This window comes from Lathyrus oleraceus, chromosome 2, assembly GCF_024323335.1.
Source record: "Lathyrus oleraceus cultivar Zhongwan6 chromosome 2, CAAS_Psat_ZW6_1.0, whole genome shotgun sequence".
Taxonomy (NCBI): Eukaryota; Viridiplantae; Streptophyta; class Magnoliopsida; order Fabales; family Fabaceae; genus Lathyrus; species Lathyrus oleraceus.
This window is the reverse complement of record NC_066580.1, coordinates 4,787,114-4,809,292: the sequence shown is the minus strand read 5'-3', so window position 1 is coordinate 4,809,292 and position 22,179 is coordinate 4,787,114. Positions and strand designations below refer to the sequence as shown.

Here is a 22,179-nt window from a genome sequence, read left to right as displayed (position 1 = left end):
ACATTATATTAGTAACTCATTTTATGAATATCATTGAAATCTTACCAACAAAAACTCTCATGTTCAAATTCAAATCTAGATTCATTTTAATAATAAAAACTCTCATTGCTTATGCCAACTAATATATATATATATATGATACGCGTCAAATGAGAGTAGTATTAATCTACAATGATAAACTTATAGAATGAAGAAGGTAAAAAATGACAACAATAGATGTGATCTAAAAATATTAGATACTAAAAAAGAGGAATATTAAAGTTAAAATGAATGTGAGGATATAATAATCCTCCTCTCCTAATAATAATATAACAATAATGAGACAAATAAATTATCCAAATGTTATTACTGTACACTAAAATCCAATAAATGTATTGAAGAGTCATTAGATGAGATAGCCACATGAGTTTGATTCGCAACCATACTATTCCCATGAACTTGTCCTTCTCCATCTTCTCTAACACCGAGCGTGATACACAATCGCGCCGCAGGCTCGTGAATATCCCAAACTCTCAACAAACCAGACCCACCAGAATACGTTATAACATATCCCAAATTCATGCACCCCAACAAACCCCTCAACCACGAACCTCTCAATCTAAACCTACTCACGCGCTCGAAGCTCCCCACGCGCCTAACCGTTCCAACGCCGTTTCTTTCCACTACAACGAAAACCTCGTGACAAACATCCACTGAACCTACAACAAAACCTGTGGTGGACCCCACGTCACGTAATAAAACCTCTGGGTTTCTTAAGCTGAAACAAACCAATCTCGAACTTGTGCATGCTACAACGAACTCTCTTTCTGTTACTCTTACTCGACCCACCGGTTCGACCAACTCGGTTAACATATGCCATCCTTGAACCGTTTCTGGATCGGTTAATGAACCGCCAATAAACACGCGCTGCTCTGTTAGCGCGTCCCATATTTGAAAAGCCCCGCCAGCATGACCGGCAAACAAACCAATCCACCACCGACTACACCCCGCGAATTCCACCAATACTCCGTTATTAACAACATCACCGGAGATTGCACGTCGTGCTGCAATGGGTCCGGGAATAATCTCGGACCCATTGATAATCGCGACGTACACATCTCCATCTAATCTCGCAAAGGCAACTGTTGCGAGATTGGAATTCGCAATTACTATCCCGGACACGGATTGGGAAAACGGGCCAAAGAGATGACCATGATTCGACCAGAATGTTGCGATGTGTGCGCCGGTGATGAGGTCGAAGAGACGAACCGTGCCGTCGACAAAGCCGCAGGCGAGGTGAGTGTCGGAGAGAGTGAGACAACGGCAGATGAGGGTTTGGTGAGGATCTCCTGGATCGTATTGTGGGACAACTAATGCGTGTCTACCTGTTGTGAAGTTCCTAGCCGTTCGATGCCAGTAGATGTATTCTAGTTGCCACGTGTCTCTCAATCGATAGGTTCTGCGCCAGATGCGTCTCGTGAGCCTCTGCCACAGTAGATCCGAGCGTGACACTTCTCTCCATGTTGAACATACCTGCATGCATTTTACCAATCATATAAAAAAAAACATCAAAATTCATATCAAGCAAATTTTGTTACTAGATTATTAATTTGTATTTATTTGATTATTATAAGATTGAGTATAAAGGAAAAAGTGAGATTGTGATAGATAAAATTGAAATTGCAACATGTGAGTATATAAATATATATATATATATATTTGGACTCATAAGATATGAGAAAGATATTCTGTATTGTTATATGATCAAAAGAAGGAGTTTGGATGAGATTGTTCAATGCATAAGTTATGATATAGCCCTAGAAAATAATAGTACATTTTAATTTTAGTATAGAATATGATATATGATGTGGTCCATACTCCACAGAATAGGTCAAAATTAAATCTTAGTTACTGTTTGTTTGATGTAGGCGTGTGTATGAAAATGAAATGAAATATATTAAAACTATATGGTGTAGATGATTATTATGAAAAAAAAGGTAAGCTATATGGTGTGGTTCCCCAGAAATATTTCACTTTCATTTCCAATAAAGGTATGGTCAAAGTTCTGTGTTGTTTCAACCATCGAATCTATCTACTTCAACAAAAACACTTCCAACAAGCCAAAAGACAAATATCCAGTCATGTTGCTAGTTACATGTTCCACAAACAAACATCTTTTAATGTCTATATTTTATACTGGTAAAACACTAAAACAATGTTAGGTAAATTTCAAAATTAGTATGGTAAATATTGTGTGTTTTTTTTACTATATTATTATATATTTCTAGTTAGAATTTATAAGGAAGATATATTTTAGATAATTATAAAGTATTTTAGAAGTAATTTGCAAATGGTATTATATTTAAGTGTAAACAAATTTTCTCAAAGAGTTTTATATTTATTGACAAAATTTTAATATTTTTCATATAAATATCACACTTTTAATTTATTGGGAAAAAACCTAATGAAAGGGAACATCTTAAGTAGTAGAAGATACAAAATGAATTGGACTCCGTGTGACTTTTGGATTTTATACATATTCTAAACAATTGTCCATTGTATGCTATTATTATTATTATTATTATTATTATTATTATTATTATAAAAACTTATTATTGTATTTTTTCATATATCAAAAAACTAGTAATAAATTTATATCTATTTTAGACCATGATCAACATTGGACCTTATTATATTTGATAAAAAATAATATTTGTGTTTTAACTTATTATTTTTTAAATTACTTTAAGTAAAAATGGTACAGGCTAATTTTAACATTTTTAAAATTTAAGTATTACTAAATTTACCTATAAATTGATTTTTATTTTATTTTATAGGTTAATCTTCTTAAATACCTTCTTCTTTATATTTATGATATAGGTAATATATACATGATAAAAAAAATAATTGAAATATTCTTCTCTCTTTCATTGAGACATGATAAAAGAAAAATTAATCGATGCTCTTTTGTTAAAAACATTTAGCTATAATTTTTAATTTATTCATATTTTTTTAGAAGGATGTGTAAATAATTATTTAGGATAACCATTGAACACTAAATCTAACTTCTTCTCTACCAGATCCAACCCAACTACAGATTTCTACGAATATAATCTTAGGGAAAAATCCAAGTAGCTATAGAAAAGTTGTGGCACACTCTCAACTCAGTCAATGTAAAAAATATTATTTAATGCAACATGACAGAAACTATAGCTGAACCAAAAAAATAATAATAGTAATAAATAAAAAATGTAAATGATATGAAATATTATTTTGTTTCAAATTGGCATATAATTATGACCTATTATTAAAAAACAAAAATAGAATATAGTTATAAGGAAGCTATAGTATCTTGAGACATGAATCACTATTCCTATGTTCCCTCCTTGTGTAATTTAAGAAAACAATAGTTCTGAAACAAAGTAAAAAGCTACTAACAACATGTTTTTAGATAGAAAAAAGGCATATCATGGATTTGTTAGAGCCTATATAGCTAGAATATTTAAAAAGTTGAGTCAAAAAAAGATCCATGCCAAGAAAGGGTAACATCAAAATTCAAAGCCAATGTAACCCCTTTTCAATATACTAGAGACAGAACAATAACAAGAAAAAAAAACCTTTTCATGAAAGGGACACACATTTAGTTTAGAAAATGACCCACGTAAAAGTAGCCGTTTTTAAGGAACAGTTTCTTCTAGGATGCTTCAAAGCATCTTCAAAACCATAACCTCTTTTTTTTTCTTCCTTACAATCTTCTATAATGGGTTTGGTTTATCTCATGTTTTTTTGAAATAATAAGTTGGGCCAACAAAATAACTTTATATGTAACTTTATGAATATTTTATTGATTAAATAGAATAGTTTCTATATATTATATATATACCAAAATAAAAAAGAATCTGCGTTATCTCTGCAGGTTGCATTGCATAATGTTTGACTTGACCAATAATTTGTCCATTTTCGGAACTGAAAAAGCTAACACTTACACATGCTTGAGATTCCATTATTTGAAATATTTTCATTAACACATTCAACAAAACAAAACAAAACAAAACATTGAAAGAGGAAGAAGATGAAGTGACCTGAAAAATAATGGCGAGAGCAGAAGCAGCAGAAAGACGACCATGAAAATGAGAAGCATCAATGGCAACTTGAGTGGCTAATGCTTCGACAACAGGTTCAAGCCAGACTTCATTATTCATGGAGCGTTGTCGAGAGGAAGAAGGAGCATCAATATCATTGGCAGGAGGAGGAGAAGGTTGGATTTGAGAAGTAACATTTGGTTGTGATGATGAGGAAGAAGAAGAAGAGGAAGAGGAAGAAGAAGATGAAGAAGAAGAAGAAGACATGAGTGAAGCAAGTGGGGGAGTGTTAAAGGTATAAAAGTGGAGAATGAAACAAGTAGAAACCGGACCAGAAAGGAACAAAGACAAAAAGGTTGGAGATAAGGACACAAAATGAGGGACCCCAAAACCAACTGTCTCTCTATTTTATTTGTGTCTCTGCTGTAATAATAAACTTTTTAATATTTCATTAAGCTTATTTAATGTAAATTCTAATAATAATTTTCATAACATTTGTGTGAGCTGACATAGATTTCTTTCTGTAAATTCTATTAATACAATTCATTAGTATTATTATGATTCAATACTACGTCATTTTTTTTATTTTTCTTTAAAAGTTGCACTAAAGGTATGATACTCAACTTAAATTTATCAAAATTAAATAATATCCTAAATTTGAAGGAAAAAAGTAGAGTAATCACTTACAATATTAACTTTTTTGGAGTTATATATAAACAAATTTGTGTACCAAAAAAACGTACAGTTCATTTTTATTACTTATTTTGTCTCATAGTAATTGACTTGTTTTTTAAAAAAAGGTTTTAATATAAGAATTCTATTTTAGTATTTAATTTTTATTTAATTAATACTATTTACATCACTTTAAATTAACATCTAGAATTACATTTATGATAAAAATGAATGTTTCGATATAATATTTTTTTTTTTATGTTAGTTTAATTGGCAATTGTATAAGATTATAAGATTATAAAATTATTGGAGATAACGTGTATTAGAACTTACAATATTTTCATTTATTCATATTTTAAAAAAGTAAATTTTAAAAAGATATATATTAATAAAATATTTTTTTTATCTTGTTTAATCATATTATATATTTACCTGAGTTGTGTGCTTTTTTGTACACATAGTACTCTCTCAAAATCAAAAATTAGGTTTAGTTGTCTTTCTAAAAGAAAAAGTAGTTTTTGGCACTTCTTCTTCATTTGTTAAAAGGTTATTTAAGGATAATTTTGATCTAGAAACACCCATCTTGATTTTGATTTTATATTTTAAAGTTGAGTTTAATTGAAATACACTGAAAGTGTAAAAGGATTTTACACCGTCAATTAATCATAAACGTCGGATATTAAAAGAAGTTTAACTTTTATTTTAAAAATCTATAAAATAATACAAACGGATGATGGTGATGAATCGACGGTATAAAACCTTTTACACTTACAGTGTATAGTAATTAATCTCTTTAAAATTTTAGTGACTTTGTTACTTTATTTTTATTTTTTATTTGGTTTAAATTAATAAATCATCTTCGATTCATCTAATAAATATAAAATCAATTACTTGTTGACAATCCATATTATAAATATTTTTTTTTAGATTTATTAAATAATTAATATATCTAATATATAGAAGTATTAGCTTTTATATATACAATTTGTAGTTCTATATTATTAATTTAGATATTGTGAATCTTTTAATATTTGTTTTCATTTTTTATGATAGTATGCATATAATTGAATGAATGAATACGGGAATGTTTTAGTCACACACAAAAAAAAAATCTTATTTACTCACAATATTTTTAAAATATACCTCTCATTTAACTTAACATTTTATATTTTCAAAGACCAGATTTATTATTTATAAGGAGTAGTTTATAAGTCAATGAAGTTAATTATTTATTGGGATTATATATATTAAATTTAATGATGTACACTCTTCATTTTTTTATATATTAGTATATTGCCACTTTCACATATGTTAATAAATACAATTAATTAAGTAAAAAGTATAATTATTTATGTATAATAAAAAGTTATAAAATGTTATACAAAATTATCATTAATCATTAATATGAAGAAAAAAATAAAATAATTAAAAGTGAGTAATGAATATTTATAATTAAAAAAAAGTATTATTAATAATTTATTAATATCATAAAATAAATTATTATTTAGTATAATTTTTTTTTCAAAGTGACATATATATATATATATATATATATATATATATATATATAATATATATATATATATATATATATATATATATATATATATAAAAGAGAGAGAGAAGCCTTGTTTAGTAAAAACAAATTAAATAATTGATATGCCAGTTTATAGTCCATAAACTTATAACTCTTAAATAATTTAAAATTGAAGAAGTAATTAATTCTAATTAGAGTTGTCAATAATACTATGTTTTTTAGTTTTTACACGCTTTTTTACATAGCCACTCGGTTTCATTTTGTACTATGTCTCATTTTAATTTTGAATGATTTAATAGAAAATAGTTAGTTAGGTTGATTTTAATAATAAAATAATTTTTATTTACTAAAATATATTAATAATAGGAAAATTAATGAAATAATTAAATGAACATAATGTGTGGGATGGTCTTCAGGTGTTTTTTTTTTGCAAAGTCTACTTACTTGTATAACTTGTGGTCCTCATGAAACTCTCTCCTCCTCCTATACGTTTTCTTCCCCTTGTTTTTATGTTCCATACTTTTGTCTTCAACCGGACTTTTATTCACTTAACTCCTGCCATCCATCCAATTGAATTAGTTAGAGAGGTAAACTTTGACCAGCCCAATAGACATATGATTTAGATTAGACTGAATTTCTCAACTATGGGTCCACCAATATAATACGTTTTTGCATTGAATTTATATATATATATATATATATATATATATAACACATCCGATAACTCTTAATGCTATGTTGGTATAATAAAATTTATCGTTTGATTGAAAGTTATTATCATATAGATCATGTCTATAAAATTTAACAGCAATCATAAATCGTCTGACATGTTAACAAGATGCATAAAAACTAACGTCTTACAAAATTTAATAGAAACCATTAATTTTTATCATTCTCTTTAACATATCAATTGATTTTTGATTGATGTGAAATTTTATAGGCGTGATCTATATATAATAGTTTTCAATCCAACGATGAATTTTGTTATACGGGCATGTGGTGAAGAGTTATCGAATGTGTCATATTACTTAGTTTGACATTTTTGTGTCATTTGATTTGATGCTAACTATATATATATATATATATATATATATATATATATATATATATATATATATATATATATATATATATATATATATATATATATATATATATATATATATATAATGCAGAGTCGTCTCAAACTTTTGTGAAGCTATGTGCAAAAAGGAATTTAGCTTCAATTGAGTGGTGAATTATTTTTAAGGAGCTCTAATTAATTGTAAATTAACCGAGAAGTATGTGTGTGAATGCTCTTTTGCCATAGCTTAATCATGAAAAAGTGTGAGGTTATGTGTTGTATGTTGTCTTGCACACCCTCAAAGATGCCCCTGACTAGATGTGTAATTAACTTTTCAGCATGTGGTTATTGATACTTCTGCATGTGGTTATTACTAGTTCAATGACACTATGCAAGTGCACAGTTGTGCGAAGTAGTAAATTATCGAACCACAAGGACCAATAGTTCAAGTACCAAATTATTTTCTATTGATGTATATCTAGAGGAATTAATAATTTGAGATTTAGTAAAAATAACTTAAATAAAAAGCACTTATAGAAAAAAGGCTTAATTGAAAATCACTTAAATCACAATGGAGACAAACAAGACTTATGGTCATGGTTTTCACTCTGACAAATTCATACACTCCAAGTCACTTCTATTACGAGAGTTTCAAAATAATTTATAGAAAATAGATAAATATGGACAACACATGATTTCGCCAACGTGCTGCCCTAATGATGAATAATCTATTGGCTTTCACTTGACTGTATTGTTCGTCAGGGATTCGTTATTTTCGCTCAGCTATAAAAATAGAAACTTTCTCAAATTCGTCCAAGCGCTTTCGATGTACTGAACTCGTTTGTTTAAAAATGTGTGCTCTAGTACCGACACATATCATTTCAGACTACGATCGGTACCTGAGAACACTTTACTTTCGAACAAGGGTTGGAATGCATGAACTTAGGTATTAAAATAAATTTGGACAAATAACTCTCGTAGTCGACTTGTGACAGATTATACGAACGGTTATGAGATGGTCCCCATAACCCTTAGTCCCTAATAGACTACTCACTCATGGTGAAGGAGAACACAATCAAATCAATATTCATAATCAAATTCATGATAAATAATTGAATTAAACAAGAAAATATAATGAAAACAAATAAGAAAACCTTAATTGATAAGCTTTAATCCAATGCTCAAATGGAGACTTGAGTACAAAGATAATGCAAAATACGTAGCAACTTCAGGAAATAAAACTTTGATCCCCTAAACTGACAACTAACTGTGAGTTTTATAGAAAAACCTAAACTAGGATGAATATCTCATGATCAATTGTCATTACATTATAATATATCACATCTAAACCTGTCAAATTCCAAAAACATGTGAAATCGGTCTAAAAAAGGAAACAAAACAGAAGATGTCTTACCCTTCTGCTACGACACGTAGCAGCTGCTACGGGTGGTCGTAGCATGCCTCTGCATTTTCTACTGGAACATAAAAATGGAGGAAACCATAGGCCTTTGTTGCTATGACCCGTAGCAGCTACTATGGGTGCATGTAACAGCTCTTTGGATTTTGTATGAGGATTTTCTGACTTTTGACGTTTTTCTACGCTTTGCTCGTTTTTTATCCTTTTTCACCTCAAACACTTATTAAACCCTCAAAATAGTTAACACACAACCAAAGTATAAAATATGATAAACGAAAACAAATTGGACAAAAATGGTAAAATGCTAAGGTAAAACGACTAGTATAGAAGGTATGAAAACCATTTATCAAATTTCCCCAAACTTAGAATGTTATTTGTCCTCAAGCAACAAAACTTGCTTATGTAAAATTTTGAATCAAGCGGTTCACTACATGAAAAAGCATATGAAAATGAAGCTACCGATACAAATACATGAGTTTTCATTTCGATGGGCTAAAGTCTAGTTCTCTCGATAATCACTTGACACAAAAGGTATTCATAAGAACACTAACCACAGTAATACCATAAACCTAAGTTTCCCTTTTAGATACCTCTCCAACTATGCTTTATGCTTAAGTCTTTTTTTTCGATTTTTCCTTCCCTTTTCATTCGCACAATCAAATTAAGGCAATTGCAATTATTTTTATCATCACATACATAAGACTGGTCATAAGTTTTTGTTTTAACACCATTTTTTCCTTTTGTCGATGAAGTTACACACTTTTGTTATCTTATTTGTCCATTTTGGGACGATGTTTAGGATTCAACCACCGTTAGGCTAAATAACCGGGTGAGGGCTACCCAGCTTAGAAGGTGCAGTTGTCTTTTACCATCTTTTCATTATTTTAGTGTTAAAAACTATTTTATCCCAACCAATCATACATGCATGTGAGTCTAAGTTATGTCTGGCTATTATTATAAACTAATCAGGGAGTACTTCTCAGAAGCCGAGTACTATGACACAAACCTACACGTTAGACTCGCATCCTAATTTGGAGAACCTAGGGTGTTCGGGTAATACCTAAGTTGTCAAACTTTCCCAGTGTCTCTAGTCTCAGACTTTCATCCCTCTAACTCTATATACTTTCCCAGTTTCCCCATAACCAAAGTATTTAAAGAAAAACAAATTGCACGGTCCTAGTTTGGGAAAAACTTTGAAAAATGGTCTTTTGAAAATAAAAATACATAAATAACTAAAGAAGAAGAAAAAGAATAAACACAAACACATAAGAAAGGAAAAACAAAAGAAAAGTAAAGAAGTATCCCCCAAACTTGAACCAAACATTGTTCTCAATGTTTTAGGGCAAGCAAGAGGGAATGAACTCATAAAACCCTCACTCGGGAGGTGGGAATCACAACATGAGTTGTTGTAGCATAAACTGGGCACCATCTAAGACCACTCATTTCCTTGTTTTATCTACCTACATGCCATGAGTTTGTACCCACTATTATAGCCTAATTTTACCCCTAAGACTCCACCTATCATATCATTTGCATTTCAACCAAGATCACAAGCATGGTATCCTCCTAACCTTCATCTCTTTGGGTTTACCTTTGTGGGAGATCATCAAGCACCCTTTATGTTTATTTTTACCTATTTGCTTGCTTGCATTCTAAATTTTCTAACCTTATTCAAAATACAAAAGTATGTGTTATTTCCTTTTTCTTATTGTACAAGGTAGGGACTTGCAATCAAAGGATCAAACTTGATTTCTAAATTATGATTTTGATTCCCAAGGTCAAAGTTTGGTCAACAAGTGGTCCATAAGAGCTCCTACTTCAAGCCATGACCTATAATCTTAGGTCACATTCATGTCAAGCCTCATTCAACATCAGTTGATCAAGAGAAGTTCAAGTTTGGTTCCTAATTTCAAAGTTGATTCAAGTATGGCTCATGTGTTTATTTCCATGTCATCTCCATCTTGATTCACTAACCAAAAGACTTCACTTACCTAGAATTTATTCTTCGTATTCATCATTTAATTTTACATTGAAGAACTAGGGTTCTTCGTGTTCTTGAGCAAATTCTCTTTGCTCAGAGCCAATCAATGACTCTAAAGAAAAGAGACATGAATGATGATGTGTTAGGCAACTGAATCCATGCTTGATTCATGCTAAAAACACGAGTTTATGATTTTTCAAAATCCTGATTTGAGGTTGAAGATGACAACATTTCCCTCGTGTTTTCTAATTTTCGCTCCAAAATTCAAATAATTGACCACTCATAAGGCAACACGTGTTTTTTTCAAATTTCTTTTGTTTGTTGTGATCTGGTGTTCCGATCCATTAGTGAGCGTGTTTTGACTTTAAATTCTGACCATGTGATCTTCTGACTGAACTTTAGTAATCAGATTTGATGGCTCAAGCTTTCTCGCTTATTTTATTTTTGTTTTTAATTCCTTTTTCTTTCAAAAAATTATTAAGAATAGCTCCCTAACTCTTTTTTATTCCAATTTTTTTTACAAAAAACCTCTAAAAATATTTTCTATTTGATTTTATTTTCAATACATTTTTAAAATCATTTTTTTTGCATTTATTTTCTATTTTCTTTATTATTTTCATTTTTAATTTAATTTTCAAGCATTTTTAAATATTTTGAGATTCAACTTTTTAGGTTCATTTACTTGTAGTTTTTCTTATCTTCTCTAATTTTCTCAACTATTTCTTTTATGTTTTAATGATTCTTTTGTATTTTCTCTTTATTTTACTTTTAAAATCCTTTAAAATTCTTTTCTATTCAAAATTTGGTTTGACTTGAGAAGTTACTTGGTTGATCAATTCTTCATCACTTCCAATTATTGTATAGATGGTCCCTAGGTTGCATGAACCTTCATCATTTCAAACATGTTGGTTAAATGACCATTTGATCATTTTTTACGCTTTGGACTAATGATATGTTTATCCCTTGGTGTAGCATATGTTTGAGTTTTTGGACTTGATAATAGACAATCTATTGTGATGACTTGAGCTTGTTTTCTAGTCTCTCCTCATCTTCATCTCTCTTCTTATTTTATTTTTAGCTATTGTGTTACATTGTTTTAGGAGAATGATTTTGTATCATTTCTCTAAGATGTTTGACACATAAATTGTTATTGTCTGGCATCGGATAGGTGTGACTTCTACATAAGTCCATTTATGATTGCTTAACATAACGCTAAATTGTCTTGATTCAGTTGAATCCTTATTAATACTAACATTGACATATTAATTATGCTAAGATATAATATTTTCTTTCATGTCTTTACATTTATGTCATTACATTTATGTCATTTACATTCGTGGCTTTTAGTTTTTGCCTTTTTTTGCTTTCTTATTTCAAAAGAACAAAAACATTATAAAATGGCTAAAACCCTAAAAAGCTTTAATCTGATCTTATGGACTTCGTGCTATTATCCCTTGCCTGAGGAGTATTTTGGACTTTGAACCTTAGGACTTAGTGCTTTCCCCTAGATTGGAGTATATCTGCCACTTTTTTATTCATCTGAGACCTTGTGATCCCTCTGGACACGAATTTTAAAAATATGTGATTTTCATTTAAGTAAAAATATGATAGAGTATATGATAATAGAAAAATAGAGAGGAGGAAGAATATATATATATATATATATATAGATAGATAGATAGATAGATAGAGAGAGAGAGAGAGTATGTGTAAAAAGTTGAATTTAACTTTAATTGAGTGGTGAACTATTTTTAAGGAGCTCTAATTAATTGTAAATTAACTTAGAAATATGTGTGTGAATGTCCTTTTTTTCATACCTTAATAATGAAAAAGTGTGAGGCTTTGTGTTGTATGTTGTCTTGCACACCCTCAAAGATGTCCTTAATTAGATGTGTAATTAAGTTTAGGATATGGTTACTACTAATTCAATATGTGGTTACTCTTAGTTCAACATGTGGTTACTAATAGTTCAATGACACTCCGCAAGTGCACAGTTGTGCGAAGTAGTAAAAGATTGTCGAACCATAAGAACCAATAATTTAAGTACCAAATTATGTTTTATCGATGTATATCTAGAGGAATTAATAATTTGAGATTTAGTAAACACAACTTAAAGAAAAAGCACTTATAGGAAAACGACTTAATTGAAAATCACTTAAATCACAATGGAGACAAACATGACTTATGGTCATGGTTCTCACTCTAACACATTCATACGATCCGAGTCACTTCTATTATGAGAGTTGTAAAACACTTCATAGAAAATAGATAAATATGGGCATCACCTGCTTTCACCAGCGTGTTGCCTTATCAATGACGAATAATTTGTTGGCTTTCACTTGACCATATTATTCGTCAGGGATTTGTTAATTTTGCTCAACTATAAAAATTAAAACTTTCTCAAATTCGTCCAAGCGCTTTCAATGTACTTAACTTGTTTGTTTAAAAACATGTGCTCCGGTACCGACACATATCCTTTCAGACTACGGCCGGTACCTGAGAACACTTTACTTTCAAACAAGGGTTGAAATGCATGAACTCATGTATTAAAATAAATTTGGACAAAGAACTCTCGTAATCGACTTATGATAGATCATACAAACGGTCATGAGATGATCCTCATAACCCTTAGTCCCTAATGGACTACTCACTCATGATGAAGGAGAAAACAATCAAATCAATATTCATAATCGAATTCATGATAAACAATTAAATTAAATAAGAAATTGTAATGAAAACAAATAAGATAATCTTACTGATAAGCTTTAAACCAATGCTCAATGGAAACTTGAGTACAGAGAGAATGCAAAATACGTAGTAACTTCAGGAAATAAAACTTTGATCCCCTAAACTAACAACTAATTGTGAGTTTTATAGAAAAACCTAAAATGGGATGAATATCTCATGATCAATTGTCATTACATAAGAATATATCACAACTGAAAATGTTAAATTCCAAAAACATATGAAATCGGTCTAAAAAAGGAAATAAATCAGAAGATGTCTCGCCTTCCTGCTACGACATGTAGCAGCTACTACAGGTGGCCATAGTAGGTCTCTGCGTTTTCTACTAGAACATCAAAATGAAGGAAACCCTAGGCCTTTGTTGCTACGGCATGTAGCAACTGCTATGAGTGGTTGTAGCAGCCCTTTGAATTTTGTATGAGGATTTTCCGACTTTTGATGTTTTTCTGCGTTTTGCTTATTTTCGATCCTTTTTCACCTCGAACACTTATTAAACCCTAAAAACAGTTAAAATACACTACTAAAGCATAAAATACGATAAACGGAAACAAATTGGACAAAAACACTAAAATGCTAAGGTAAAGTATAGAAGGTACGAAAACCATTTATCAAACTTCCCCAAACTTAGATTGTTGCGTGTCCTCAAGCAACAAAGCTTGGTGATGCAGATTTTTGGATCAAGTGGCTCACTATATAAAAAATCATACAAAAATGAAGAGCTGTCGGTATTCATACGTGAGTTTTCATTCCGATCGGCTAAAGTTTAGTTCTCTCGGTACACAAAAGGTATTTACAAGAACACTAACCACAGTAATACCACAAACCTAAGTTTCCCTTTCAGATACCTCTCCAACTATGCTTTATGCTTAAGTCTCTTTTTCGATTTTTCCTTCACCTTTCATTTGGACAATCAAATTAAGGCAATTGGAATTATTTTTATCGTCACATACAGAAGACCGGTCAGGAATTTTTGTTTTGACACCATTTTTTTTCTTTTATCAATGAAGTTACACACTTTTGTTAGCTTATTTGTCCACTTTGGGACGACGTTTGAGGTTCAACCACCGTTAGGCTAAATAACCGAGTGAGGGTTACCCAACTTAGAAGGTGCAGTTGCCTTTTACCGTCTTTTCATCATTTTGGTGCTAAAAATTATTTGTTTTCCAACCAATCATACATGCATGTGAGTCTAATTTATGTCTGAATATTATTATAAACTAATTAGGGAGTACTTCTCAGAAGTCGAGTACTATGGCACAAACCTACACGTTGGACTTACATCCTACTTCAGAGAACCTAGGGTGTTTGGGTAATACCTAAGTTGTCAAACTTTCCCCATGTCACTAGTCTTAGACTTTCATCCCTCTAACTCTATATACTTCCCAATTTCCCCATAACCGAAGTATTTCAAGAAAAACAAATTGCACGGTCCTAATTTGGGAAAAGCTTTGAAAAAATGGTCTTTTGAAAAGAAAAATACATAAATAACTAAAGAAGAATAAGAAAAAGCATAAACATAAACACACAAGAAAGGAAAAACAAAAGAAAAGTAAACAAGTACCCCCCCCCCCCCCCCCCCCCCCCCCAAAAAAAAACTTGAACCAAACATTGTTCTCAATGTCTTAGCGCAAGAAAGAGGGAGTGAACTCACAAGGGAGATGGGAAGCGTAACATGAGTTGTTGTAGCATAAATTGAACATCATCTAAGACCATTCCTTTCCTTGTTTTCTCTACCTTCATGCCATGAATTTCAGATTGTACCCACTGTCATACCCTAATTTTACCCTTAAGATTCCACATATCATATCATTTGCATTTCAACAAAGATCACAAGCATGGTATCCTCTTAACCTTCACCTCTTTGGGTTTACCTTTATGTGAGATCATCAAGCACCCTTTGTGTTTTATTTTTACATTTTTTCTTGCTTGCATTCTAACTTTGCTAACCTTATTCAAAATCTGAAAATATCTGTTATTTCCTTTTTCTTATTGTATAAGGTAGGGACTTGCAATCGAAGGATCAAGCTTGGTTTCTAAATTAGGGTTTTGATTCCCAAGGTCAAAGTTTGGTCAACAAGTGGTCTACAAGAGCTTATACTTCAAGGCATGACCTATAATCTTAGGTCACATTCATGTTAATCCCCATTCAACATCATTTGATCAAGAGAAGTTCAAGTTCGGTTCCTAATTTCAAAGTTGATATGGTTTATGTGTTTATTTCCATGCCATCTCCATCCAATTTTTTAAGCAATTATCAAGATTATTCAAGGGACAATCAAGTTTCCTTAATTTGGTATTCAATTGTTCATCATTGGGCCTTTAAATGCAAGAAATGGAAAGAAATCATAAGTTGATACATGTTTGGTTGACCTAAAATCAAGTATGGCATGTCACTTGATCCAAACACCATAACTATCTCATTTTTCAACATTTTTGGAACCTACTTTGAGCCAAACGTCACATTTGAACTCCTCTACAACTTTTATTCAAGGGTCAAACATCAATGTTGCCTTTAAGTCCATAAATTTTGGAATTTGCTAAGATATAAGATGACAGGTGAAGCAGTACGTCAATGTGGAAGTGCGGCAGAAAACTAATCAGGAAAAGCAAGGACTATGGAAGGGAGAATGAAGGCGTTGGCGAAAGATCTCAACCATATTGTGGTAAGAATTCAGTTTTAGGAAGTGACACACTTTGTCGTGTAGAACATTACTTGAGGACAAGCAATGAGCAAAGTTTGGGGTTGTGATCGGTCCCCATTTTCACTATGTTTTCATTACTTATTCGACAAGAAACCAAGGATTCTGGAATACTTTGTGCGTATTATGGTACCTTTAAGTTAGTTTTCATTTATGTAAGTTATTTAAGCATCTTATCATTTTTTAGTTTTATTTGTGTTTTCGACATTTTATGCTTTGGTTGTTTGTGTTTATGCCCTCCAGGTCCACGTAGAAGATTCAACAGACTCAATGCAAGAAAGTGGAAGGTTTCGGTGTTAGAGGAAATGAGACTTTTCAGTACAGGAGGTCTGATATGGCCACCCGTGTCACATCACACGAGCCATGTCAGGTGATCGCGACTTTATGAGTCGATTTGGGGTACTAACTGCAAGTGCACAGTTCTATCGCGTAGTTTTAAAAGATATCGATCCCACAGGGACTTATGAATCGATATACCGTTTTCTAAGGTTACTTCGTAAAGCTAAGGCGGATGATACTTTGATTGTTTGGGGGAAAAGTAAAACTAAAATTAGATCTAAATTAAATATCAATTAAGCGGATATCGGTATGTAGTTCGTCGTAATTAGGGAATTAAATCTTCGTTGGTTTCTTGGTTTTAAAATAAATCTTTTCAGTAGACACTATTGATTAAAAGCCTTTTCTCAAACTCTCGCTCTGTTGAATAGACCATGAATTTATATTAACGTAGCTGTCACTTATTAGTTAAGTCCAAAATCACTTTTTGAAAACAACAGAATCTATAGAAACTTTTTTTAAGAAAACACTAACCGTTTAAACACCCTCGTCTCAAACTCTCGCTCTATTGACTTAGATTATATAATTAAACTTAAAGGCTTAACTCTCGTCCTCACATTTAACCTTTAAAAATACTTTTTGAAAAAGATTAGAATTTAATTAACTCTAAAAATTGCTTTCGCCCTGATTTAGAATTAATGTCCAATTTACACTGTCCAGTTAAAAACTCAAACTTTCGTTCTATTGATTTTAACTTCTTTATGTCTTTTACTCTCGTACAAAAACTTTGGGATTAACCCTGAAAATTGAGACCATAAAAAGAGTGACTTTATTTTTAAATGAAATTAAACCAACTTAGTTTTGATTCCTTCATTTCGCTTACTTTACATACCGATATCTAAAATACTTAGCCGGACATGCTAAACGGGTCTAAACAATCATCATGCTTAAATAAAACCATCTCAGGCAAACAGTATAAATAAACAGCAATGCAGAGCATATATAAATTAAAACAATAAATTAAAGAACCTGAATAATTAATAGCAATCTTGAACACTCCATCACAGACCGGTTGGATTTGTTCTTGAACTCTTCAATCGGACAGGAAAATAAAAGCGAAGGAATACAATACTATGATCTAACGTAAGGTTAGATCCAGTAAAAGATACACAATAGTTTCCGGTGTAGAAACTATTGTGTTTAAAATTAATTAAGTGCTTGAAAGATTGACTGGAAAAGAAAGAAATAAAAATTGCTAATAAAATAGAAAGCTGTAGAAAAGTAATGCTGTAAAATATGCTTGCACGGCGGAAAGAGACGGGGGTCTTCAGGGTTGGATAAAAGCAACTATTTATATTAATCCACTTTTGTAACGGTTTCCAAAAATGCCTTCCGTAAGTAGTCTTCACGTTCCAAGAGTCAAGCGGAAGAATAGGCTTCAACGTGCCTCTGTTGCGCGTTAAAAGCCAAAAATATAGGAGAGGGGTGTGACGTTCGTCACACCATGTGTTACGCTCGTAACACAAGGTAGCAGGGTGTGACGCTCGTCACACCTTGTGTGGCGGTCGTCACAGCTTCAGCGCTCCTGGCTTGTGATTGTGGGCTGGGCTTTAGTGGAATTTGCTTCTCATTATCTTTTTGCACCCCCTTTTCTTCCTTTTTCACTTATGCTTCAAATAAGTTACTTGAGACAAATAGAAGTAAAAATACCAAGTAATATCGAATAAAATGAAATAAATCGAAACAAATAATAATATAATTTAATTAAATCGAGTCCAAAAATGTGATATTATTTCATGTTATCAAACTCCCCCATACTTAGACCTTTGCTTGTCCTCAAGCAAGATACAGTATAGAAATCGTTTAAAAATTTAGCCAGATGAAATTTCAAAACACACATCAATTCGTACTAGGTTGCAAGTAAACCTTGTTTAGAAGTAACCTGGGTTTAATCTTGACATCAACAACTACCGTTACAACCTCAGATAACCTCACCTTATGCAAACCAGTTCGAGTCATGCTATTATAACTAGCCTAGTTCCTTTACTCTTATTTCACCCGTTTTCATTCTAGCGAAATCACATTAAGCCCTTTATCGTTTCGCGCACATAATGGAGTGACTGGTTAGTGATTCTGATCCCCTTTTTAGCTTGAAGTTCTGGTACATAAGTTGGATAACTTCGTTATTTAGTCCATTGCAAATTGCGGGGGATCAGACCGTAGTCCGCCCTACCAAGTTCAGCACCAGATACCTGCTGAACCAACTCATAATGGATCTTTCGTATCATGCTTTTGTATGATCTGCAACCTTTAGATTAAATGATCTGGTAAGGATCACCTAACTTAATTAGTGCATTTCCTGATATATATATATATATATATATATATATTTTTTTTTGTTTTGGGAATCATTCACTTATATTCATCGGCTCTCCACGTAGTTTGCTATTAAGATGGTGCTGACTTCTTATATAAACTACTCGGGGTTACTATAAAACTAAAAGTTCAAGGGATTGGTATAATAGGTACTTTTCCTAATCTAACATGTTGAGGTTTGTTTAGAGCGTTGGGGCGGTAATAATTTTTGTCTTAATTTTACTCAAGTTTTGTAAAATAAGCAACCTTTATACTTATTGAGTGTATTAAATTTTTGTTATGGCTCAAGAAAATTAAGGGGAATAGATAATAAGAATTTTTTTTTTTCACACTAGGGACTTAACTTAAAATAAATATATATTATAAATTTTTTTTTTATTTTTTTTATAAGAAAAGGAAATAACAATGAAAGGGAAAATAACATACTTGAAAAGGGAAGGTTGAAAGAACAAGGTTCCCCCCCCCCCCCCCCCCCACACACACTTAACTGAAACATTGTCCCCAATGTTTCAAAGAAAACAAAAAAAATAGAAAAAAGAAAAAGAAACTAAAGTCAATGCTGCCTGCCGCCTCTTGTTCTTGGACCTGGTGATCGTTGACATACTTCTAAGTCGTCAAACCTGCGGAGCAACTCAGTGAACCGCTGGTCGGTTATGGCATTTCTCGCTTCCTGTTGTTGTTGCATCTGGCGCATCATTTGCATCACTTCGAGATTCTGCGCTTGCATACCATCAATGGCATCCATGATGTTGTCGTTGGTTGCTGGCCTTCTTCGTCGACGACGTCGTGAGGATGGACCAGCTGCATTATCGGAAGGGTTGAGCGGGACTGATTGTTGTGCAGGAACCTGATCACCTTGCTCCATTTCTTCAAACTCGTCTGAAGGCGGGTTTGCGTGTGAAGGCTCGGTAGCTTCGGGAGCAGTCAGATCATAGATGAAGCGGTTGGGGTTGGTGACATCTGTGAGGGCAATGTTGGGCAGAACAACGCTTGGGACTTCTTGGTTGTTTACCATAAGATAGTACCCTCCGCCTACCCTGTTTTTGATTAGGCGGCTGGAGCGACAGTAACTGGTATCCATAAATAGGGGTGGCAAAGATTCTAAATTTTAGAGTCGGTCCCCTAGATTTAAGCCAAGTGCTATTGTGGTTATTAATCCTCCAATAACGAAAGGTTGGCGGCCTCTAGCACATAGGGTGCGGATATGATGAAATAAGAAAGAAGCAGCGTTTACCTTTGTATCCCTTGCAAAGACGCAGTGGAGGAAGAATAATTCCTTCGCGTTGACTTTGTTGTTGTTGGTTCGACCAAAAATAGTGTTTTGCAGGATGCGGATAAAGTACCGGATGGTTGGGTTATGTATATGCGAAGCAAGTAGTACATCCCAGTTGTTGGTTTCCACACCAGATGTTTTTTTAAAGAGGTCGAAGGCGTTTATGTGCCACTGGGAGTTTGGAGGTATTCTTGGGTGGACTTGACCTTCTACAGGGAATTGTAGCATGGTACTCAATTGGTTCTGGGACAGTGAGTACTCGGTGTTGAACATGCGGAAGGTTGCGGTACCGGTTAAGTACTCGTCTTCACCGGTAGGAGTGTTGTACGAATAAGAACTTAAAAATTCTAAGGTGAGGGATGGGTAGGTAGGTTGATGGTGTGTGCAAAGAAAGGTTAAATCAGCAAGGCGGAACATCCATTGTATACCTTGAAGTAATCCTAATTCTTGTAAACAAGTTGAATCAGGATACCTGGTGGATACGACACCTCGCTGTTGGAACCGCTCGAACTGCTCCCTTTGATAATTATCATCTTCGGATCGGAAGATGATATTTCCGAATTCTTGGTTTCCCGCCATACTGATAAGTGGGTTGAAAGAAGTAAAAGGAAAGAAAATGAAATGTATTTTATAGAATGGTTTGTGGTGTATGAAGAAAGGTATGGTGGGTATTTATAGGAAAAAATTTGGAAGTTGGAAAGGGAGTGGGTGAAAAATAAATAAATGTGGGTAAATGTGAGTAAATGGGTGAATGAATGGGGAAGGTAAAAAGTGGGGTGGTGTAACGGTCGTGTCTCCAACGGTTACTAACGTTCACCTAGTCTAAAGGTGTCACGCTCGTGACAGAGGTGTTACGGGCGTCACAGACACTTGGTGTGACGACCGTGATGGCGTGTGTGACGCTCGTCACACAATAAGTTTGCAACGGTCACTGCTTGCGTTCTTCATAATTTGTTTTTTACTATTATATTTTATTTTTTTGTTATTTTGTTTTGCTTCTGTTTATTTTATTTTGCTATTGTGATACTTTTAAATTTCCTTGCATGCTATTCTACTACCATAATATGTGTATTTCTTTAACAGGCATAGTAATTATTAGCATATAGTGGATATCATTATTTGTAATTATAGAAATCGCATAGATCAAAATAAAATAAACCAATAATGCAATAGCTTCATAAAATAATCATAATGTAACATTGGAAGACCAAAAGCAAACATGCGAAAGAAAAACAAATACTAATATTAAAAATAATGTGAAACAAAATTAATAAATAGCCTAAACTAAAACTAAGTAACTAAGAAAAACAACTTCTAGCCACTTGCATGATCTCTGGCTGGAGGAGCAAAGGAGTTAACACGGTTTAGCAACTCGTGGAATTGATTTGTCATACTGCTCATGTATCCCAGAAATTCTTGTCCCATGTTAGCTAACTCTTCTCTGAGGACGTCTTGTTCTGACATCAAGGCTTGAATGATGGTGTTATAATTATCTCCGGGCATATGATGTCTAGGATCGGGTATTGCCGACTCTTCGGTCGGGATGGGTTGAGGAGGAGGGTCAATATCATAATAACCAGATGGTGTCTGAGGGTCAGACTTAGCATAAGGAATCTGGTCGTCACAAATCTCATAGTCCTGGATGGATTCAGTAGATCTAGCAGGAGAGGGTATTCCGTTCAGATTGTAGAGCCAGTTATTGCGGTTATGAACACTAGTCCTCAGACTAGGCAAGGTGAATAGGCAAAGAACTTGGTTGTTAATTATAAGCTCAAACTCTTCAGGCCCGAGGTTTGCTATAAACATAATGTTGAAGAGGAAGGGTATACTCATAGTCGCAATGCCACAGAAAGGGCTTAGGTCAAGCATAGGTTGACGTAATCCGATAGAATTACCAATCATGGTTATCAATCCGCCTATTTGAATTGGTGCTCGTTCATATTGGATAAGGCGGTCAAAGTTCGCCAACATAAAAGTGGCACCATTCACAGGACGGTTCTGGGAAGCACAAAACATGATGAAGAGTTCATCACGTGATACTGTAGTAATATTTGACTTCTTCCCAAAAAGGGTGTGGGC

General features: G+C 32.8%; 1 protein-coding gene across 1 annotated transcript; it reads right to left on the bottom strand.

Annotated features, from left to right (window-relative positions):
* Positions 1-295: 295 nt before the first annotated feature.
* LOC127117524 (transcriptional regulator STERILE APETALA) lies at positions 296-4,417 on the bottom strand. Its single transcript, XM_051047573.1, has 2 exons — positions 4,062-4,417; positions 296-1,512 (listed from the first exon to the last, which is right to left on the bottom strand). The coding sequence occupies exons 1-2, from the start codon at positions 4,326-4,328 to the stop codon at positions 346-348; spliced, it is 1,434 nt and encodes a 477-aa protein (XP_050903530.1). The 5' UTR covers positions 4,329-4,417; the 3' UTR covers positions 296-345.
* Between the last annotated feature and the right edge of the window lie 17,762 nt (positions 4,418-22,179).